The 24,455-nt window shown below is 28.8% G+C and overlaps 2 protein-coding genes across 2 annotated transcripts in view; both read right to left on the bottom strand.

Annotated features, from left to right (window-relative positions):
* The window catches only part of LOC134828201 (maternal protein pumilio), an 87,901-nt gene extending 68,400 nt beyond the window's left edge, over positions 1-19,501 (bottom strand). Inside the window, exons 1-8 of the mRNA XM_063841216.1 lie at positions 18,979-19,501; positions 18,549-18,729; positions 18,088-18,471; positions 16,932-17,158; positions 16,736-16,871; positions 16,555-16,676; positions 16,215-16,500; positions 15,947-16,162 (exon numbers count right to left, since the gene is read on the bottom strand). Coding sequence (XP_063697286.1) covers positions 15,947-16,162; positions 16,215-16,500; positions 16,555-16,676; positions 16,736-16,871; positions 16,932-17,158; positions 18,088-18,471; positions 18,549-18,710 — 1,533 coding nt within the window. The 5' untranslated portion in view covers positions 18,711-18,729; positions 18,979-19,501. The remainder of the gene's footprint in view (positions 1-15,946; positions 16,163-16,214; positions 16,501-16,554; positions 16,677-16,735; positions 16,872-16,931; positions 17,159-18,087; positions 18,472-18,548; positions 18,730-18,978) is intronic.
* Positions 19,502-20,413: 912 nt separating this feature from the next.
* LOC134828037 (small ribosomal subunit protein eS8) lies at positions 20,414-21,743 on the bottom strand. The gene is made up of 4 exons (XM_063840982.1): positions 21,662-21,743; positions 21,317-21,423; positions 20,850-21,249; positions 20,414-20,623 (listed from the first exon to the last, which is right to left on the bottom strand). The coding sequence occupies exons 1-4, from the start codon at positions 21,663-21,665 to the stop codon at positions 20,514-20,516; spliced, it is 621 nt and encodes a 206-aa protein (XP_063697052.1). The 5' UTR covers positions 21,666-21,743; the 3' UTR covers positions 20,414-20,513.
* Between the last annotated feature and the right edge of the window lie 2,712 nt (positions 21,744-24,455).

The raw sequence follows: 24,455 nt of genomic DNA, 5'->3' as shown, positions 1-24,455 counted from the left end.
AAATGTGTCATCATACCGCCATCATATCAAACATTGTTCCAAAAATAACAACGGCAAGTGAATAAAATAATCATAATATAAATTTTTCTGCTATTTATCTGCCGTGCCGCGTTTTCCATGCCAAAAAAAAAAACAACAACTAAATGTATGCGCAAAAGGTAGAAGAGACAAAGTTGACAGAATTAACACAGATTTTATGCTGTCATCTATCCCCGGGTTCAACAACGCAGCAGTCAACATTCTTGCGATTCACGTTGTTTGTGCTCCGCCGAATGATGATGACGATGACAGAAATATTCGTGTTTGTGTTTCCTTTCTAATGTTACCGCGCGAATAATGTGATTATGTAAGATTTATTCGCAAATCCAATATTTTTCCGCCGAATTTTATGTTTTTCATCGTTCTTTTCGCACCAACTAAATAAATATGAGATATTAAAATCAACATTGTGCGACTCACTTTCAAAACAAAAACAAACTTTAAACGCGATAATGATGACTGAAGCTCGAGGAGGAAATTCGTTCTACTTCATCTGTTGAGAGACGGAGCGAAAATGAAAATGAAAAATAGGTAAACCGCACAAATTTAAGTGAAGCGGTTTTGATCAATGTCTGTGTTGGTGTGTGTGTGCGAGCGAATTTATTATTTAAATGGGTCTATTTTACGCTTTTGCGACGACGATTGTACTCCCCGGAACACGAACGTTTTAATTGAAATTTTGTTTTTAGCATCATCATTGTGTTCGTTTTTTGCATTCATTTCACGCAAATCAAGGACTCCAACAGCGAAAAAAAAGGGAGAGACGCTTTTCATTAAAAATATTTACTTCAATAAGCAGTTTGGCAAGAAGAAAAAAAACAAATAAAATTGGAAAATATCTCGTTTTGCAAACAAACAGCACAAGGTAAACATGGCGAGCGATTACCTGTCGTCTCCATCCATCAACAAGTATTATATCCTTTTGTTTCCAATAAAGGAAAAAAACGAGACACAGAATGAGGGAGGGGAGAAAAAAAACAAAAATAAGTCAACGAGAAAAAAATCTCGTGACGAGACGCGTGTACACAAGATGAAGGTAATGAAATGAAATCGTCGGTAAAATATGTGAGTTTTTTCCGCGAGGAACGAGACATATGAGAATTTTCAGAAAAAAGGATGTTAAAGGATATCACGTTTTGTGAGATGCAAGCATTTAAATAACTTATTTTAAAAAAAATTTAAAAGAAGTTGAAATTTTATTAAATTTTTAAAAATTTGTTGTTTAAAAAATTTTTAGCTCTTAAAACTAAATTCTCAGCTTTTGTTTTTTTGTGACCTAAATTTGTTAGTTTTTGTAAAATTTAACTTCATTCTTATCAGAAATTATTTAAAAATAATTTCAAGCTTTTAGACTTCCAAATTTGATGATTTAGGGCTTATTTAACGAAAGCTGAGAACATTAAAATGTAAAAAAAAAATATTTTATTTCATTTTTAAATTTTCAGTTTTTGTGAAATTATTGATTTTTATGAAAAATAAATTTTAATACATTTTAAATAATTATTCAAAGCTCATAAAAAATTTAAAGAAAATTTTATTTAAATTCATTTCAATACGAAAAACGTAAATCTCAATTTTCGTTAAATTTTTCATCAAATATCAAATTAAGAAAGTCAAGAAAGTTGCTTCACGTTAATTAAGCTTACATTTCATTCAAATGATTAATTAAAACCCACGCATGTCGAAAAATACTCAAGTTTCTTCTTCTTTTATTCCGCTTTCAGTATTTATCCATTTTGACGTGAAACAAAAAAAAAGCTTCATCCTCCTTTTATCTTTGAAATTTGTTGCTTGAACGATTTTTTTTTTGTAGTTGCTTCCAAAAATAGTTTATTGCTCATAATTTTTCTTTTCGTATTTTTCCCTTTCGTTTCTATGACGAGCAAAAAAGTAAGTGAGGCTTATACAACCCATTTTTATTATTATTAAGAAAACATTAAAAAGGAATTTATTTTTTGTTTTGTTCATTCTAAATCTCGCAGAAGAAAAGGAAGAAGAAAAAAAAATACAAAATATTAAAAAAAAAATATTTTTCTCCTTTCCTTCTAATATTACTCACAAACAAATTTCTCGTATCTGGCTTATTTCCTTGTTTGTCGAAAAATTGTAAATTTTTTGTTGTTGTTACGGAAACGACTGTTCCAGAATATTAACTCGTCTTATTTTCACAAAAAAAAAAAAAATAAAAAAAATAAGAAAAAAATATTTTTTTCGCTCAATTCAATATTTGTCTCTTATTCATTCAAATGTGAAGGAAATTTGACATGCGGGTTCTTAATAGACTGCAAAATGATTGATTATTCTGTCAATAATCACACGAGCCAAACATTCGTGGATTTCTTTTCATCAGTTCATCACTTATTCGGTCATTACCGACATTAAAACCACTTTCCGTAAAACGCAAAATTGGAAGTAAAATGACAGGATAATTATGTGACAATATTATAATGATATAAAAATGACGCGACAAGCGACATAACAACCACAATAAAGAATACCGTCGTGCTTTGTCGCGTAATAACAGAACATTATTTTTTGTGAAGAATTGAAGGGGTAGTAAAAGATATAACTTGCATGAAAAGAAAAGAAAAATTGCTCCCTTTCGATTTTTTTTTATTGATATTTCGTAAACAATGTCGAGGTAAATCGAGTGAGAAATGTCACAAAATCAAAAACACATCATAAAAATGGTTGATGAATTGTTTTGGAAGGAAAAGCTGTCAAAAAATAGGGGTCACATGTATTTTTTGAAAATTTTTAGAATTTATCAAAAAAGCTTGTTAAAGTTGAATTTTAGTTTTTTTTTATTTAAAAAAATCAAAAAATTTCTTCAAAAAATAAAAATTTAAATTTGAAAAAAAAAAATTAAAAATTTTAAAAATTTTAAATTTAAAATTTTAATTTAAAAATTTTAGACTAAAATTTAAAAAAAAATTGATTCAAAATAAAAATTTTTTTCTTGAATATTTTTTTTTCTCGAATTATTTTTTTTTTATTTTTAAATTAAAATTTTTACTTTTAAAAAAAAAAATTTTTTTTTCAAAAAATGTTTTAAAAAATTTAATTTAATTTTAATTCTCTAAAATTGAAACAATTTTTTTTCAAAAAATAAAAAAAAAATTTCTTGAATATTTAAATTTTTTACTTTTAAAAATATAAAAAAAAATAATTTTTAAAAATTTTAGAAATTTTAGAAATTTTTAAAATTAATTAAAATCAAATTTAATTAAATTTAATTTTGAATTTAATTAAATTTAATTTTAATTTACATAATTTATATTCAGAAAACAATTTTTTTTTCTTGAATTTTTAATTTTTTTTTTTTAAATAAAAAAAAATAGTTTTCCAAAAACACATGAGACCCCTTATGCAAAAAAAATTGTCTCGAGGAGTGTTATGTAATGAATAGCTGGCACTATTTCGATATTCATAGACAAAACAAAGGTTTCGTTTGTTGGTTGGCAGTACGTGTGTCTTTGAGGAAAATTTATTGTTTTACAGCAAAGAGTAATTTATGTGGGTGGTCTTGCATGTCAATAACGTTATTTGCGGTTTTCTTTTCCTCAATGGAAATTTCCCTCAACACATTTTAAAAAAATGAAGAAACCATAAAAGATTGTCGGTTTCAGCTTTCCTAAAAGGTCACGAGAGTTTTTTTCACGCAGGAAGAGGATTTCAAGTGTTGGTTTCCATTTTCATTACGAGTTGCTGTGCGAATACAAGACACACCTTTTCTCGTCGCCGCCTTGTTTTTCCAAGCACAAAGTAATCCATTATTATACATTTTACTTAATTAAAATTATTTTAACAACGTTGGTCGCTCGTCGTCGTCTTTGGAGACGTGAAAAATTACCGAGGTTTTTGACATGAAAAAGTTTTATTTTATTTTTTGCGTTTTTGTGCAAAACTGGGGGAATACATGAATCGGGTCCCTTTGAAATTTGCTTTGTAACGTTGCGTTTGCTTTGTTCTAGATTTTCAGATGAATACGAAATGAAAGTAAATTACCACAATCATTTCCATTTTATTCGACAAAATTCGTTTTGCCGCGTGTGCAAGCGATTCAATTGAAATCGTTTGTTATTAAATAATAAATAAAAATTTTATGCAAATATTTTGTGAATTTCTGATTTTTGTTTTAGATTCAGGTATTATGCATAAGCCTATTACGATTCTAATCGGTATATGAAATGAGATGACTTGCCAATTTTCGGGCGATGTTTGTTTCAATTGCATTAATTTTTTGGTAAATGCGAAATATGTTGTTTTTAATGTAATTTTGTGAACATTGTTTGATAGTTTTCAGATAAAAAAGTTCTGATTTTTAACTTAATTTAATATTTTTTTGAATTAAAAAAAAATAAAAATTAATAAAAAAAATTTTTTTTAAAGCTTCAAAAGCTATTTTTTGAAATTTATTTTTTTCAATAAAATTAAATTAAAATATTTTTATTATTTTTCATTTATTAATTATTTTAAATTAAAATTTTAATTATTAATTAATTAATTTTTTACAAAATTTAAAAAAAAAAAAAAAGAATTTTTTCTTAAACTAAAATAAAAATGACGTAAAGAAAAAAATCCTTCAAACTAATTCTCGAAACACAATTTCCATAATTAAATATTCAGTAATTTTCCATTTGACTACCAATATTTAAATATTAAGTGTTTACCAAACAATGCCAAAAATAAATAAAAGGTCACCTTCCTCTGTCGAAGTCCTTCTCACACATTGCTCCATTAAATATTATAATAACATAATTTTCTGAATATTTTTTTGTGATTAATTAATCATGAAACGAAATTTATTGTTCTCTGATTCAATTTTGCTTTATTTTATTATTAAATATAAATAAACATGAAACAGATCGCCTGCTCAATCATAATAATACTCTATGGGCGAAAAGCGGGTCAAATTGATCCCTTAAGGGAATTTTTTGATTCCTTGAGGGATCAATTTATACCGTTAAGGGTTTAATCTGATCCCTTAAGAAATCAAAATGAACTCTTAAGATGTCAATTTGACCTCTTAAGGTATCATATTATTTAAAATTAATAATAATTAATTAATTAAAATAAAATAAAATAATTAAAAATAATTTTTAAATTAAAAATAATAAAATAAAAAAAATATATTAAAATTTAATTAATTTCTTTTATTTTATTTTATTATTTAAAAATTATTTTTAATTATTTTATTTAAATTTAATTAATAAATTATTATTTAATAATATTTATTAAATAAGGTTCAGTCTGACCCGATTTTCGCCCATAGGGTACAAAATTTTTTGATCGTCATGAATATTCTGCGGTTTTTCGAAATATTAATAATATTGTTGTTATTGTGTGTCCTTTTCGTTTTTGTGGGGAGCTTTTACCTGCCATTTCATATTTATGCGTTAAATAATATCATCTGGATTATCGGCGAATTTACGCATTGTCGCGCATAATGTTCGCGTGTGTTCATGGAGTTCAATTCGTTTTTAGGGTTAATTCGAGTGGTTTGGAAAAGTTTATTTTGGAGCGCGCGATAAAAAAAAATTAAAGGTAAATTTGAGGTAATTAAAACGAGAGTTGATTAAAAGTTTGCGTGTGTGAACGACATTTGCATTTCATTTTTCTCTCTCATGAGAATTTAATTATTATTTTTATTTGTTTTTTTAGAATATTTTGTCGTGTCGCGACGATGGATGGATGACATCACACACACCCAAAAAAAAGTTTTTTTTTGTTTTTCAAGAAAATGGCACGAAATGTCATCTTTGTTGCAAAAAAATAGGCTCACACATGCGATAACATAAATATTAGACATCTCCTTGGGGTACGATAAACACGAGTATTGAAACTTTTCCGTTTCGCCTCAAAGCATTCAAACTCAAAGCTCTTTAGAAAGATAGATTGAGACAGAAAAAACTATTTTAATGCTTTTTATATGGAATTTTACAATAAACGACAAGAAATAGGTCTCTTCGTTCGTCTTCCTTCTCGAGACACTTTCGCATATGTTATCTCCGGTTAAGTGTTCCATGCCAAGACACAACAACAACACGACAAAAAATGTGTTCGGTAACTATTTTCAATTCAGCTCTATTTAGTGCCGTATGTGACAAAATAATTTTGCATTTTATCCTGTCTTAACTTTTGTCTAACACACACTTTTCGAAAAGTTTTTGTCTGCACGGGAAATTTCCCATCCAGCATTGACGTGATGATGAGAGGAAGAACGAAAAGTGAAAAGGAATCCTTTGTAAATTTTGTAAAAACTATTTAGAGATTGCTTCGAGGCAACAATTTTCACTTTAATTTAAAAAAAATGAAAGCAAGCTGCTCCGCAAGAGAAAAAAAAGAAGGAACAAAAATAAGTACAAAGTTATTTTGGATGCGAAAGGAGAAAGGAATTGTTTTTCATATATGAGTACATGATATGAAATAATAATGGAATCACCTTTCACTCATGAAATATTCACAAATATGGAACCACAGAGTATGCATGAGTGAAAAAATATTGATATCAATGTATGTCAAAAGATCGATGCAAGTTTGAATTAAAGAGAGCTGTTGTTCTCATTTTTCGTTTTATGCAAAAGTGAAATTTTTTATGCTGCATGTTTTTGTAAGAGCGCCTTTTTGATAATAATTTTAATTTCTCTTCCCTTCACCAAGCTTTATTGTTATTCTTATATTATTATATAATAATGAAATTTTTGATTTATACTTTAAACATTTAATTTTAACAAATTATTTTTAATACTGTGTAATAATTAAAAAAATTTTTAACATATTTTAAATAATAAAATTCAAATTAAATTTAATTTTTAATTTTTTAAAATAATATTTACATTTTTTAAAAATATTTTTTTTTATTTATTTTTTAATTTTTAATATATTTTAAATTTAACAAGATTTTTTATAAACTAAAAAATATTTAAAAATTAAAGTATTAAAAAATTTCATTTTTTTAAAATATTTCATCCTTGAAAAAATAATTAAAATAAATTAAAAATAAAATTATTCTTAAATAATAAAAATTAAAAAAAAACATTTAAATTAACTTTTTATTAAAACCCAAATCAAAAAGAATTTTTTATATTTTTTTTATTTTATTTTTTTAAAATTTTTTTTTAACAAATTTTAATATATTTTTTTTAATATATAATGTTAAAAGTTGAAAAAAATAATTACATTATATGTTTAAAAAAATATTAAAATTTGTTAAAAAAAAAAATTAAAATAAAAATATGAAAAAATTAATTAAAAATCTTTTTGATTTGGGTTTTAATTTAATTTAAGTTAATTTAAATGTTTTTTTTTAATTTTTATTATTTAAGAATAATTTTATTTTTAATTTATTTTAATTATTTTTTCAAGGATAAAATATTTTTAAAAAATGAAATATTTTAATACTTTAATTTTTAAATATTTTTTAGTTAAAAAAAAATCTTGTTAAATTTAAATTAAATTTAAAATATATTAAAAATTAAAATATTCATAAAAAAATTAAAACTTAAATTTAATTTGAATGTAATTAAAATTTTTTAAAAAATAAATATTATTAAATGTAAAATTATTATTTTTAAGATATTAAAAAAAATTAAATTTTTATTTCTTTGAAAAATCTCAGACAGACTTTCAAACAATATTCCTTTATCCAATTCTTCAAAAAAAATTCTTTGCACAAACGCACAAAACACACAAAAAAACCACTGAAGTCATGGCACTCCACACATGCATTGCTGATCGCACAAAAATTCAATGCAAGCAATAACAATCATGCTCTATAGTGCTAAAAATGCATGTATGTTTGTGTCATTATTCGAATATAAAACATATTTTTTATTCGATTCTAAAATTACATTTACACAATCTGCATGCGCTTTGCAGATTGACATTTACAATATAGAATGACGTTATTGTGTTTTTCGTGCTACGTGCGCCGTGTGTCTATAAAAAGTAAATAAAAAGCTATTACTAACGCGTTTGCACCTGTACTTTTTCCTATTATCATCATCATCATCATCGTTGTTGTCGTCGTGCAAAGCATAATAATAAAAATATTGCACGAGAGAGAGACAATAACAATGCGCTTGGCATGATTGTTTCTGTCGTTGATGCAAAACTAAAATGAAATCCATTCATCGAGAATTGAAAGGAATGTTTAAAGCGCTTTATTTTTACCTCTTTTTTTTTTGCTGCGAATTGGAGTGCGGCGACGACTCTCGATAGAACGGAAAGGCGTCAAAAATTGACTTTTCGCATGGAATTGTAGTTTCCGAATGAAATTCACAGAATAAGAGGTTTTAAAAGCAATAATGGAATAGAGAAATTGTATCAAGTGAAAAAAGCTTTGTGGCGACGAGAAATATAATTGCAAAGAGAGAAATAGATACGGATTTTTTTTTATTTACACTTGTGACTCGTGTTTATTGTTTTATTGCAAAAATAAATTGCATTGAGTGAAAAAAATCCATCAACAGAAGAAAAATTGAATCTCTCCAATTAAATGCAAACAAAAACGGCCAATATTGTTTTTTTTTTACCGCATTTTAAATAAAAAATAATTTTATTTAAAAGTCACGTGGTTAAAATTTTCAAAATTTCTCTTTAAATAAAAATTTTAAAAAAGAAATCGAACAAAAATTTTTATTTTGGGTTGAAAAACTCAAATCTACAATATAGTAAAAATTTTAAATTGGTTTTGTGTCAAAATTTCAAATGTATGTTAACTGAAGGTCACGTGGTTTGAAATTTTTTTTTTAATCAAATCAATTTAAAAATAGAACTTGAACATTAATGAAGACTTTTCATATTAATCCTCGGAAATTGTGATAAGAAATTTTTCCAACGAGTTAAAAATAGCGCAGCAACGACAAACCCATTAATACACAAATCGACTAATCTCGCCTGCCTCGCCTATTAAAAGTGTACTCTTTCCTTCGATATCGAACGACGAGCAAACATAGCAAGGAGTGTCATACTAATAATAGTTAAGTTGCATCATTTAACGGAGCACGAAGGATGATAAGACGACGACGAGAAAAATGAGTTGAAACGTTCAAGACAAATTTTCCGCTTGATACAATTTCTTGGCAAAAATCCCTTTGGTTGTTGTGGCAAAACGACAGAAAAAATGACGCAACGATGATTATCAACCGCTTATTTCCGCATGAGCTACGCATCGACGGTGTCATAAATGAGCAAAGCCATTGGAAAATTAGTAACAACATTGGGAAAAAATTCTTCCATGTTTACTATATGGGTGGTTTTTCTCCCTTTTTTTTGCTCTATTTTCTACGCAAACACTCCATGCACATCATTATTACGATTATTATCATAAACGTGATATTTGTTTGGTTTATTTGGATACCGACGCACAAATATGCCATACCACAGGCAATATGCGATGACAACGCACGTTATCAGGACAACAACATCTCGTCGTTCGGAAATTTATGTGACACACGATTATTTTTAGGAACGCTCAAACTCATAATCGCGCGGAAAGAGAGAGATAAAAACCGAACAAATTAACAGTTGAAGAACCATTTTAGACGATATAGAGACATCATCAGCTGGATTTTGTGGTTGTTTGTTCCAATTAAAATCTAAAACTGCATGAAATTGCAAAAAAGATTGAAAAGTTGATGAGAAATATCGTTGTAACTTTTCAAAGGCAGTCAATCATGAAGTTAAATCCTTAACTGAATAGAAGGATTTTTGTTGAATTTCTGTTTCAAAGAGATTTGAGAGGTTCAATGAGCTAAATGAAAGTTTGAATTAGTAAAAAAGCGATTTTCAAATTTTTAACGGTCGATTTTTGAATTGACATTTCAATTTAAAAATCGACCGTTATAAAATTTGAAAATCGCTTTTTGTTAATTCAAACTAAGATAATATCAAATTTAAGATACTTTCAGTTTGAAAAATCGACCATTAATTCATTTAAGAAGGATGAATTACTTTTTATACAATTTAAATTCTTGTAAAAAATTAAAGTTCAATAGGATGAGAGAAAAATTTTCCAAAACCTTGACTTTAAAAAAAAAGTTTTAACAACAAATTACTCTTTCTCCTCTTTTTAAAGAAGTTATTAAATTGTTCTTGTTCAAGTTCATTTTAACAAATTTCTTCGTTTAAGCTCAATTGAGGATAAAAGTGGATTTTTCATCGATTACCGTCATCATTTTGCTCTCAATTTTTGCATTAAAGGTCTTTGTTGCCAACGAACGATGATGCTCTGTTGTAAATTGAGGCTTTCTATAATAAACTACTTGCACAAGAAGTAAGGCACTTGTTATCATGTGTGTAAGTACCTTCTTTTATGCATTTTTTTTTTTTTTTTTTTTTGAATTTACGTTTTTTTTTATCTCACGATGAATGTTGTTGGAACGAGACAAAAAAAAACGGTGAGCTAAGACAAACAACAGGGATTTATTGTATAGAATCCACTTTATTTTTTGTATTTAACTTTTCAACAGGAGGCGAGCAACAGCGATAAAGGATGAAAAGTCTCTCGGAAAAAAAACCACATAAATGAAATGCATGTACGAACGTCAGATCCTTTTTGTGGCTTGCTGCAGCACAAATTCACGTTTCTGTTCACTTTTTAACAAAGTGAGGATTTATCATGCATGAGTAGTTAGTATATTTTGTGTGCACCTTCATTCTCTATTTATGGCACTCTGTGAACTGTATGAAGGAATGTTTTCACAAAATATTCTGCACAAAAACGAGGATAGAGGTGTTTTTAATCTTTAATGGCGCACCTATTTATTTTTAATCATAAAAAACAGAATGTCAGGCGAAGAAAGGAAACGGTCAAAGGAGAGAAATTGTGTCTTAATAACCTCGATTTTCAAGCAAATGCATTACATTCTTTGTTCCATTTTAGCTCATGGACAGTGATGGATTTACTGAAGGCCCAAAGATGCAACAGAACAAAATCATGAAGTTAAATCCTTAACTAAATAGAATAATTTTTGTTGAATTTCTGTTTCAAAGAGATTTGAGAGGTTCAATGAGCTAAATGAAAGTTTGAATGAAAGATTTTGAATTTTTAAGTAAAATTTTTGAATTGATTTTCAAATTTTTAACGGTGAAAATTTTGAATTGATGTCATTTCAATTCAAAAAATGCCCGTTAAAATTTGAAAATTGCTTTTTGTTAATTCAAACTAAATTAAAGGACAAAATCCTTCAAAATTTAATTTTTTGGTAAGTATTTTTCTTCAAGTTTGTTTAAACAAATTTTTCAATTAATCCAAACCAAGCACAAAAACTTAACAAAAATGCCCAAAACCTGTCACTGCTCATCTACTATCCATTGTTTGATCCCATTTGCAAACATGAAAAAAAAGGAATTTTACGAAGATGAGGAGCATGAGACACAAGATAAAAGTGTTGCTGCAGCAGAAAAACATAAAAATACTTTCAAATAACTTTGTCTAGTCTGACGGCACGACGACAGTAAAGAGTCGAGTTGAGAGTAATTTTTTTTCTCTGTACTTTACACTCTGCATGCCTCAGACTTGACAGAATTAATGCGTCAAACGTTCCCCTTCGATCCACATCCTTTCGCATTGTACAACTTTTCTTTCTTTTGGTGCATGGTTTGCACTGTGCTGACAAATCAAACTCAGCTACATGCAGATAGAAAGACAGAATTTGCCATAATTCCCAAGTGTTGCAATTTCTCTGTTTAAATAAAAAATTTAGAGCATCAGTGACGGATTTACACTGATTGAATTTCATTTGATTTTACTCAATAAAAAAAATTTAATCTGATTATTTAGATTTTTAATTTGAATAATTTTATTTTATCTCTGTTTTAGAGACCGTTGCCCGAATTGCAATGGAATGAATTCCAACTCTGTTTAATTTTTGTAATGTTTCATATTAATAAAAGGCATGTGATTGCATAAAAAAATTGTTATATAAAATGTTCTTGTTATTACTTCTATCAAAACTTTATTATTCTATCGGGGTTTCTTTCACATTTTTATTTTACATTCTTGCATGAAAAAAGTGCAGCAAAAAACGCGCAGAGTGAAAAAATATTGAAAATGAATTTTTAATGTAACAACTTTCACTTTAATAGAGTTGGAAAAGTTTTATTTTAATTTTTGGAAAAATAACAAGGCGTTTCCATTTTTTATTTATATTGAGTTAATTTTTTAGACGATAGATGGCGCTTTATTTTAATTTTTTCTTCTAATTTTTTTATACAAAATTAAATAATCATCAAAATTTTTGCTAAAATACTCTTGAAAGCCACAAATGTTGTCACATGTCATGATATTTTATGTAAACGCTGCAAGTATTTCTGCAGTCGACCGAATAATTTTAAACTTTTGGTATCATCTCTCATCTCGTCTCGGCTATTTTATTTCAAATAGAAAATTTTATACCAACTCAAAGGATCAAAATAATAATTTTAGTTTCATTTCATTATTTATGAAGGTAATTGGATTAAATATACAAAAAGCGTTTGTGCAACAAATTTTTCATTTATTTTTTTGGTCAAAGAGTTTTTGGCACGAATGAAGATAATTTTAAAACAAGATAATGGCCAATTACTGTTTTTAATTAAAAAATTGCTGAAATTTTCTTTTTGCAAAAATTATTTTCGAATTCAATCATAATTCAAAAAAAAAATTATCTAATTAAATTTCAATTTACAATCAACCGATAGGTAGACATAACTTTATATGACTCCTGCATAATTTCCCTTACGCCAACATCGACACGTTCATAATCTCAACTGAACCATTTTATTATAAAATACAATTTACTTCGATAAATTTTCCAACCTACAGCAAAATATACCGAGTGTACGACATAATTTGATTTTAAATTTTAATTACAGTCATAATTGGTACAAATCAGCCAATTTCACTTGTAGAGCAATTCGAGTTGTTGTTGCTGCAAAATTTGCACAAAATCTGATCATCATACAATTTTATGGCAAGTCTAATTTTTGTTTGCACAAAAAAAAAGTTTATTCGAAACTTTTTTGTTTTTAATGATGTTTGAAAAAGTAAATAATATTGGTCTGTTGGAAAACATTCTTTTTAAAAAATTTATATTGCATTTGCCCTCAAAATTTTGACAGCAACGCGTTTTTGGCGAAACTATACGTTTCCGAGCATATGTTTCATGGAGAAATATGTTAGTTTTGACTTCGTTGAAGTTATAAGCGAAAAAAAAATTATTTCAAAAAATCTCGCTTTAATCCTCTTATTACAAAAAAATTTTTTTTAATAATTTGTTTTTAAATTTTTTTTTTTTTTAATTTTTTTTTTTTGCAGAAACAAATGTTTAATTTGTGTAAATTTTTTTTTTCGGACATTTTTACGAAAGCGCATTTTTTTTTAAATTTCTTTTCAAAGTATTAAAAATTCAAAATAAAAAAAACACTTCAACAAGTCTCAAACAATTTTTTTATGTTAAATGAAAAAGGCGATAAAGGTGCGAAATAGAATGAAATTGATTGCGAATTGTTACACAAAAAAAAAGTTGTTTAAACAGTTTTTCCATTTAGTTTTTCTACATGGGACTTTTTCCTGTTGAAAACTTCGCAACAGTGCATAAGCAAAAAAAAAACTTGTTAAATTAAGGGATTTTTGTTGAAAATGAAGTTGTTCCCTCATGCATTAAATTGTAAACAAAATTTCGAGTAAAAACGTTAAAAGTACGGAAAATCAGGAAATATCGCTTCACTAACAGCATTTCTTGTAGCTGTGTATTGTAGCGCACTATTTCACTTAATTTCGTTTAGAAACTTAATTATTGGCGAGGGACTGTCTGTTGTGGCGACTTGCAATGCAATTAATAACAGTTTCGAGTTACCCGAGTTAAGCAAAAAAATAAATTGAAAGACGTTTGTGTGTAATCAATTGAAATATGTTATTTTTTCATGTTCACTGCAATTTAATTTCACTTGCAGTCGAGAAAAAAAATGCGGGCTCGGTGAAAATAAATAAATAAACAAAACCACAAACTGCTCTTTTTTGCGTTTTCTCTCTAAATAAGGGCTTACGAGATGAGAAGTAATGGAACAAAAGACACAAAAAAATGAACTTGTAACAACAACGAGAGACACAAGAAAAAAAATTATTATTTATATTTACTTAAAAAACTCTTTTTCCCTCGTTCTCGGTTGTTGCATTTCTTTGTTATTTGTTATTATTACGACTATTCACATGTCATTGTTTCATAAAATGCATCTTCGTCGTGTGTATTTTGTGCAGTGAGCTCACTAAATATGTTTGTTTAGATGTTATTTGGTCGGATGAAAAATGACAAGAGAGACACACGTCTCAGTTCACAGGCTGGAAATGCATTGAAAGTTAATGAAAATTTCAAAAACATTAAAGTGCTTTTTGTTTTTGATTCAAATTAGGCGATATTGGGTTCTAAAAATGTTCAAAAAGTTAGATTTTAGTGAAAATTTTAAAATATTTGACGTTAGATGGCGCTTTATTTCAAAAAAGTTAATATCGAACAATAGATGGCGCTTTAAAATTTTAATTTTTCTTGAAAGTTTTCTTAAAAAATTAATTGAAAAAATATCTTGAGAAAAAAATTGACGTTAGATGGCGCTTTATTTTAAAAAAATTAATATCGAACAATAGATGGCGCTTTAAAATTTTAATTTTTCTTGAAAAATTTCTTTAAAAATTGATTGAAAAAATATCTTGAGAAAAAAATTTAAGGTAAGATGACACTTCAAAATTAATTTTTTCTTTAAACACATATTTTAGCAATAGATGGCGTTTTATAATAATTTTTAAATCGTTCACAATTTAGTTAATTTTTTGAAAATAACTTTACTTTTATATTAAAACGAATTTTAAAATCTCAGACAGACCAAAATCCATTCAAAATCTCATTTAAAAAAAATTCATAAATATCAAAAAATTTCTTTTGTTTTTAGTTTAAGAGCCAGCATCCGTTTTAACATAACTTTAATATAACATACTCCATACATATGTATTTATGCACATAACAAACACATAAATAAATGATAATTGTTGCAATTTTGAAATGAATATTAATGTTTTTAAACGAGATGTGTGTGAACTGGACTAGATGTCATTGTCAAAGACGCAAATAATGAAGACAAAGCGTATAATGATCCCAAACAAACAAAGATAGAGAAATTTTTTTAATTATCTTGATTGTCATTGTCAGGATTTGATGCAATAATTGGCTTTTCCTGTCCTGCGGTTTGTGTTTTCTTTTAAATTTGTAAAGATTTCATGAAGTTTCGGATTTTTATTCAAAAAAATCGCTCGTAAAACGCATTAAAACGCTAAAGTAATTGCGTTTTCTTAAAATTTCTTCGGATTTCGCAGTGAGGAAGGTCATTTTTTCTATTTTAAAAGAATCTTTTGACACTTTCTCCCGTAATTTATTTAGTTTAAAGTGAAGGCAGTCATGCACGAATGCAATTTAAATAACTCTCAAAATTTTTTTCTCTTTTCAATTTATCAAAATCTAATTATTCCGTTAATATGTTCAATCGTTCAGCATTAAAAACAAAAGGAAAAGTTTACAAAGAATTCTTTTCAAAACTATTTTAAATTTCATTTGTACGACGAGCATGACTGCATGCAAATAGGCGAACACATGAAAGATTTTAAGGAACAAACAATAGAAAACTTGTTAAGCTGCAAAATTAATTGCTTCTCTCTCGTTTGTTACGAAAAATAAAAAAAAAGTTCTTGAACAATGCAGAACATTTTTTATCATTTTTCACAATTTTAAATCGGTTTCTTCTCATAATTGCTCTGTTATTGTTACTTTTTCAAATAAAATGGAGAAAATCTGCATCCAACGATGAAGGAAATTTACGTTTTGGCTCCTTTTTGACATTTTTTCGCGAAAAAATAATCAAAAAAGTCACTTACCTGCACATCAAAGCTTTGTCCCTGTTGCTGAGATTGCTGCTGAGCCTGTTGTTGCTGCGCTTGTTGAAGCATATCAGCGCCCGGCATTTGTTGTTGATGCCCTTGATGAGGTCCTTGCATATTTTGCATTCCCTGCATGTTTTGAACGCCCGTTTGTTGCATATTTGCCATCGATTGTTGCACATTTTGAGCATTTTGGGGGTTGAGCAACGAGTTCTAAAACGAAATTTCAATGAAAAAATGTTTTTTGTGCAAAAAAAGGACTTACTTGTGGTTGCATCATTTGTTGCCCGTTCATCATGGGTCCTTGCATTTGATTCATGCCGCCCATTTGTCCCATCTGGTTCATTTGATTCATCTGACTCAGTTGATTCATGGGATGATGCGGATGATACGAGTTCAAATGTTGCTCGTGATTTTGATTCATCATGTGTTGCAATGCTGGATGTTGCGCGAATCCGCTTCCAACGTGCATCGATGAAGTGTCAAGTAGGTTTGTGTTGCGTGCTAACGACTCTTCGCCGGGAGACGGTTGACGAGATCCGGGAGTGCGACTAAAAAATTAATTTTTTGATTTTTTTTCTAAAATTAATAAAAAAAAATCTTACTTGAAGCTCTTATCGTCATCAATGCCATTAACCATAACGCCAGGTCCGGTACCATCATCGGGCTTTTTCAGACCATTTGTGTGATCAAAAGGCGAATTTCCCTTCTCTTTATCGTCGTTTGTCTAAAAATTAAAAAAAAAAATAAATTTTCTCCAAAAAAAATTAATTTCCAAAAATTTACCTTATCATTTTCGTCAAACTTGAGATTATTCAAGCGCGGAACGAGAGCTGACAATGGACTATCTTTGTTGGTTGGCGATCCGCCGAGCACATATTCGACCATTTTTACTCCTAATCCGCCTGTTGAATCACGAGGACTAAAAAGAAACAATTTTTTTATAATTTTTTTCTTTGATTTTAAGCAAAAAAAAATTTACCTCAAAATTCCTGCACTCATGGCGGGATTCATGGATTCGTGACCTTGAGCAAAAGCTCTGCGTGATTGAAGAATGTTGTCGGTTTGTGCAGACCATGGCAAATCGCGCCAAACTGCGTGATCCGAACCTCCGTGCAATTGTAAAGGACCAAGAGAACCCGAAGTTGGCACACGAACGTCAGAAATTCCGCTCTTTTCCCACAATTTCTTCGTGTTTGTTGAGGAAATCTGAAAAAATATGAAATTTTAAATTAATTTTTCTATTGTTGAAAAATTTTTTAAAATTATTTTCAAACTTTTTTAATTTAAATTGTTTTGAAAATTTAAAATAAAAACTTTGAAATTAATTTTAAAAAAATATCAAAAATTTGGTAAGTAGATAAAAATTTCTTATAATATTTTTTAAAATAAATAAATAAATATTTTAATTATTTTTTTTTTTTTTTTAAATATTTTGGGAATTATTTTCAAACTTTTTTAATTAACGTTTTTTTAAAAATTAAAAAAAATAAAAAAAATTTCTTAAAAAAACATTTTTAATTATTTTTTAACTTTTTTTTTTTAATAATTTGTGATATTATATTTAAATTTCTTTAAAAATCATATTTTATTTTAAAAGAAAATTAAAATTTTAAATCAAAATTAATTTTCAAGAAGTAACAATTTTAAATAAATTTAAGAGCTAAAATTTAAGAGATGAAAAATTTAAAAATTTTTTTTTTCAAAAATTTGTGATGTTATATTAATAAGAAAATTAATAACTTTGAAAACAAAAAAAAAATAAAGACAAAAAGTTACAAACAAATTTGAAAAATCAAAAATTCGATATACAAAAAATTCTTTAAAAAACTTTTTTAAAAGATTATTTTCACACTATTTGTTTGAAAAATTCTTCAAAATTAAATAATTTTTAAGAAAAATTTCAATTTTTTAATCAAATAATAATTTTTTAAAATTTAAAAGTTTGACAATTTTTTTAAAAAATTTCTAAATTATTTTTAAACTTTTTTTCAATAATTTTGTAATGTTATTTTAAAATTTCTCCAAATTTTTTCAAGAAATTTTAAATTTTTGAACCAAAAAAGAAATTTTTTAACAAAAATGTTCAAAATATTTTAGAAATTTTTATAATTTTTTTAAGAAAAAAAAATTCTTACAGCAGGTGCAGTTCGTGCAAATTGATTCTGATGCGGCATAACTCCCATCGGCGGTTGCGTTCCCAAATAAACAACTTGATCCTGAGGCTTTGGCACGCCATTCAAATTCATGCCTTGATGCAATTCGTGTCCATATTGCGGCATTTGATGTTGCATTTGAATCCCGGGCATCGTCGGCATCCCTTGTTGCGCACTCAAATGATGGTTCAAAAGTTGTGACGGATTCATCGCCGCTTGTTGCGGATTCATCATCGGCTGTTGACTCTGCTGTTTATTGCCGGGAGCTGCGCCTGGCATCGTGCCAAGAGGCCCTCCCTGTTGTTGCTGCAACAAATTCGAGTTGTTCGTGTTGATCGGCAGACTGTACTTCCATTTGTCTTGATTCTATTAGTACAAAAAGCGATTTATTAATTGAAACTCTCGCGTTGCATGAACGAATTGCGCGAAGGGGGAAAACGTACCTCAATTATGCCGTCATCACCGGAAGCCCATCTGGATCCGTCTTTGTCGTAATGCGAGAAATCCGGAGGTCTCTGAAATCCGTAGCCGACAGCAGCATCGTCCTGAGCACGAGTTTGCACTTGCGAAACTCGATTGTCGTCGGAACTGCCCAATAACTTCATCTCGGTGAAAAAAATTGATCTGCAACGAAATAAAATGAGTTTTTACGATTGATCAGCACAAAATTCGCGAGTTTCACAACAAAAGCGGCATTTTCGAGTCTCTTTCGTAAATTTCAGAACATTTTGTGCTGTGCCGTAGACACCGTAGATACACATCGTTCATCCATTTATTATGGCGTCGAGACGAATACAGACAAAGAAAAATGTCGCCGGAATCAAAAAGTGCAAAAAGGACCTTTGGCGAGCGATTGCCGGCCACGAAACTCACCTTTATACAAAAATTTACAATTGACGGCACGCGAATCGCCCAATTACTGCTCGATTTTATTCAAAATTCCCGATAAATGAGGCGAAACTTTTTGTTTACCCCTTTGCCTTAGCGTCTCTTGTACGTGCTCGCTGTCGATACACACTTTGTTAAAAAATTCTAGTTCCTCTTTTTTTTTTTGCTGTTGTATTAATTTTCGCTCGATTCGTTTTTAGACCATAAATTGTTCGTAAAATTACTTTTTTCGATATTTTCCTGCGTTTCTGCTCGATTTTTACACTTGAAATTTTTTATTATTCACTTTTCTTCGTCGTTTTTTTTATATTTATCTCCAATAGCTGCGAGAATTTAACTTTTGCAGCATGCGACCCGGTTAAGTTTTATGTACAATTATAACTATTTACAATTTTTTAAAAGGTTTTTAATTAATATGAATAAATACAATATACGAGAATAATAGCAAAGACTACGGCATTTATATTTTACAAAATTTTTTACTGGCTGCTCAAAACCGCAAGGAAAAGCTTACTCTCGCGCACAGATGAGAATAAAAATGTTTGAGAATTTTTGTGTGTTTGTGCATCGATGGAAGTTCTCGTTGCACGTACAGCAATCAGAATTTCGTTCTCACGAGAGATGACAGCTCCGGTGACAGAAAAATGGAATGGAATTTGAAATTTTGAGCGTTGAACGTGAAAAGTGAAGGAATTTCTATGATTTTTAGATGTTTCAAAGGTTTTCTTTGGAAATTTAAAGAAAAATATTGATAAAATTTTACGTCAAAGAAGAAAATTTGAAAGAAAATTAGAGAAAGTTGAGAAATCGAATGAGTTTCAGTATTTGAATGAAACTCGACGATGGGAAATTTGATGAGAGCGCATTTTACGTATTTTTAATTTTTCAATTTTCAAGCTTGAGAACCATCCAAAAGTCATCCAAAGACATTTTCTATAACTTTTGTTCAATTTGAAGCTTCAAAACCATCAAATGGGCCTTCAAAATAAAAATTACGTATTTTTTATTTTTCAATTTTCAAGCTTGAGAACCATCCAAAAGTCATCCAAAGGCATTTTATATATATTTTACGTATTTTTTATTTTTCAATTTTCAAGCTTGAGAACCATCCAAAAGTCATCCAAATGCATTTTTCATAACTTTTGTTCAATTTAAAGCTTCAAAACCATCAATTTAAAAAAAAAATTAAGAATAACCGACGAACCTACAAAAAACCTCCATGGAGCAGATTTTTACAAAAACAAAAAAATGCTTCATTCTCTCGTCGCTTTAACGCAAAATTCTCTCTCACGCCAGACTTGTCAATTGATATATTTGCGTTTTCAAGGACTTTCTGGTTCATTACCCCAAAAGACCTGTTTCTTCCTTGATTTCCTGACAGAAAATTTTAATTTTTCTCAAAAAAAAAAAAACAAAACAATATTTTTTTCAGTTTTTATTTGAAATAACTTCTCCCATTTTTCAACATGGGACTCATTATTCGCTTAATTGTAGATTTTTTTTGTTGTTGTGTGTGAGGTTTACTTGGATTTCTTCGATTTGATCTTCTTCATGTAGAATTCCAATTCTTTGCCTTCAAGAATGTATCCGTCGGCGCGACCGCATTGTCCGGGGCGGGAAGCGATTGCAGCTAAAATTGATTTTTTCATTAGTTTTTATGCGTAAAAAATTTTTTTTAAAGATTTTTTTGTTTTTGGGAAGGAAAGTCAGTGTAACTATGACAAGCATGGTCATTTCTCACAGGCTTCAATCGCAACTCAAAACGAGCGTGAAAGAAATTTAGTTGTGAATCGCTTTAATTTTAACATCATTCGAGTTGGAGGAAGTTTAGAAGATGTTTTTTAAGGGATTCTTACCCAAAAGTCTGCCGGCAGCAAATTGTTCCTCGAGTGCGGGATCAATTTTGGCGACTTTTTGACGCAACAAATACTTCTTCATTGCCTTCTTGCTGCGTTGCTTTGTCAAGGTGTCATTTTCCTCGGCTTTAGCTTCCTTGCGGCGTGCCAAAGGCAACAAATAGTGTCCTTCGTAGTATTGTCTGAAGGGAGTTGCATCGACAACGACGATGGCATTCTTCACCAAAGTCTTGGTACGGACCAATTCGTTGTTGGAAGCGTTGTAAACGACATCCAAGATACGAGTCTTGCGCGCAGATCCTTCGCTTGCCCATGCAAAGTTTCCAACTTCAAGACGAAGGGCGCGGAATTTGCGGTTTCCGCCGCGAGTGCGAACGAAATGCACGCGAGTGCCTCCCAACTGCAAGAAAAAACACAAATTTTTAGTTAAAACAAGAAAAATTCGACTCACAACGAGGTTAACTTACTCTTGTGTTGGCTGCGGGACGTCCTAACTCATACTTTCTCTTTTTGCGGATGGAGGCCTTCTTACCACCCGTTGCACGGCGCTTGTGAACGCTATCTCTGCTAATACCTAAAAGCAAAAACAACAAATTAGTCATGAATTCAACACATTTTGAGGCAATATTGAACGACTGCAGTTCGTACGTCACATGTAGACAGCAATAATAACATCAAATTTCACGTAAAATACCGAAAATTGACGGGAAATTTCATGGGAAAAGCTTTCACGAGACACAAATGCAATAATTTGTGATGTTTTTGCGACACTTTTCCCGAAAATAACGAAAAATAAGCGGAAAAATACCTACCCATGTTTAAAACGTGGTACACGCGAAACGAAAAAGAAAGATGGAGGGAATTGTCATTCGAAATGTCAAATTCGAATCGGAAATTGCTTCATGCTAATTCAAAGTAGGGTTTGTAGTTTTCGGAGTTTGCTCCGAGTCTGCTCGAGAAAAATTCTAAAAATTGAAAAGTAATAAAATTGTTCAATTTTGAGTTATTTTTTATGATATTGCTATTAAATTAGAATTTTGACAAATCTTGCTCCAAATGGATAAAAATTTGTCAGAGGGCTCTAATTTATCATTTTATATCATTTTATAACTCAAAACTGCCAAAAAATTGAAACTGAAAAAAAAATTTTTTTTGACACAGTTTTGATTTGAAAACTAAATCAAGAGCAAAACTGTGTCAAAGCAATTTTTGTCAAATCTTGCTCCAAATGGAAAAAAATTATCAGAGGGGCTCTAATTTATCATTTTTAATCATTTTATAACTCAAAACTGTCAAAAAATTGAAACTGAAAAAAAAAATTTCCTCTGACATAGTTTTGTTTTAAAAACTAAATCAAGAGAAAAACTATGTCAAAAACTGTGTCAAAAACTGTGTCAAAGCAATTTTTATCAAATCTTGCTCCAAATGGAAAAAAATTATCAGAGGGGCTCTAATTTATCATTTTTAATCATTTTATAACTCAAAACTGCCAAAAAATTGAAACTGAAAAAAAAAATTTCCTTTGACATAGTTTTGTTTTAAAAACTAAATCAAGAGAAAAACTATGTCAAAAACTGTGTCAAAAACCGTGTCAAAGCAATTTTTGTCAAATCTTGCTCTAAATGGATAAAAATTTGTCAAAGGGCTCTAATTTATCATTTTTAATCATTTTGCAACTCAAAACTGCCAAAAAATTGAAACTGAAAAAAATTTTTTTCTTTGACACAGTTTTGATTTGAAAACTAAATCAAGAGAAAAACTATGTCAAAAACTGTGTCAAAAACCGTGTCAAAGCAATTTTTGTCAAATCTTGCTCTAAATGGATAAAAATTTGTCAGAGGGCTCTAATTTATCATTTTTAATCATTTTGCAACTCAAAACTGCCAAAAAATTGAAACTGAAAAAAAATTTTTTCTTTGACACAGTTTTGATTTGAAAACTAAATCAAGAGAAAAACTATGTCAAAAACTGTGTCAAAAACCGTGTCAAAGCAATTTTTGTCAAATCTTGCTTCAAATGGATAAAAATTTGTCAGAGGGCTCTAATTTATCATTTTTAATCATTTTGCAACTCAAAACTGCCAAAAAATTGAAACTGAAAAAAATTTTTTTCTTTGACACAGTTTTGATTTGAAAACTAAATCAAGAGAAAAACTATGTCAAAAACTGTGTCAAAAACCGTGTCAAAAACCGTGTCAAAGCAATTTTTGTCAAATCTTGCTCTAAATGGATAAAAATTTGTCAGAGGGCTCTAATTTATCATTTTTAATCATTTTGCAACTCAAAACTGCCAAAAAATTGAAACTGAAAAAAAATTTTTTCTTTGACACAGTTTTGATTTGAAAACTAAATCAAGAGAAAAACTATGTCAAAAACTGTGTCAAAAACCGTGTCAAAGCAATTTTTGTCAAATCTTGCTCTAAATGGATAAAAATTTGTCAGAGGGCTCTAATTTATCATTTTTAATCATTTTGCAACTCAAAACTGCCAAAAAATTGAAACTGAAAAAAAAAATTTCTTTGACATAGTTTTGTTTTGAAAACTAAATCAAGAGAAAAACTATGTCAAAAACTGTGTCAAAAACCGTGTCAAAGCAATTTTTGTCAAATCTTGCTCTAAATGGATAAAAATTTGTCAGAGGGCTCTAATTTATCATTTTTAATCATTTTGCAACTCAAAACTGCCAAAAAATTGAAACTGAAAAAAAATTTTTTCTTTGACATAGTTTTGTTTTGAAAACTAAATCAAGAGAAAAACTATGTCAAAAACTGTGTCAAAAACCGTGTCAAAGCAATTTTTGTCAAATCTTGCTCCAAATGGATAAAAATTTGTAAGAGGGCTCTAATTTATCATTTTTAATCATTTTGCAACTCAAAACTGCCAAAAAATTGAAACTGAAAAAAAATTTTTTCTTTGACATAGTTTTGTTTTGAAAACTAAATCAAGAGAAAAACTATGTCAAAAACTGTGTCAAAAACCGTGTCAAAGCAATTTTTGTCAAATCTTGCTCTAAATGGATAAAAATTTGTCAGAGGGCTCTAATTTATCATTTTTAATCATTTTGCAACTCAAAACTGCCAAAAAATTGAAACTGAAAAAAAAAATTTCCTTTGACATAGTTTTGTTTTAAAAACTAAATCAAGAGAAAAACTATGTCAAAAACTGTGTCAAAAACTGTGTCAAAAACTGTGTCAAAGCAATTTTTGTCAAATCTTGCTCCAAATGGATAAAAGTTTGTCAGAGGGCTCTAATTTATCATTTTTAATCATTTTTCAACTCAAAACTGCCAAAAAATTGAAACTGAAAAAAAAATTGTCTTTGACATAGTTTTGTTTTGAATGTGTATGAAATTGCAAAAGGGCCATGAGGAGTACGAAAATGTGAATTGAGGAGTACAAAAAAGCGTAGATATATAACATCGAAATGCGTTATAGTATGTCGTTCTTGAGACGACTACTTTCTCTTTTTTTATAATTTTTTATTTATCCATTTTAGAGACTCGAACACGCTCGAAAAGAACTGCAAACCCTAATTAAAAATGACTCAAAAAATGGATTTCCTCGTGAAATTTAGTTACGAACCTCAATCAGTAAAATTTGACAGCAAC

The sequence above is a fragment of the Culicoides brevitarsis genome, chromosome 1 (assembly GCF_036172545.1).
Source record: "Culicoides brevitarsis isolate CSIRO-B50_1 chromosome 1, AGI_CSIRO_Cbre_v1, whole genome shotgun sequence".
NCBI classification, from domain to species: domain Eukaryota; kingdom Metazoa; phylum Arthropoda; class Insecta; order Diptera; family Ceratopogonidae; genus Culicoides; species Culicoides brevitarsis.
Note: the sequence above shows the minus strand (reverse complement) of the source record. Positions and strands in the feature narration are given on the sequence as shown.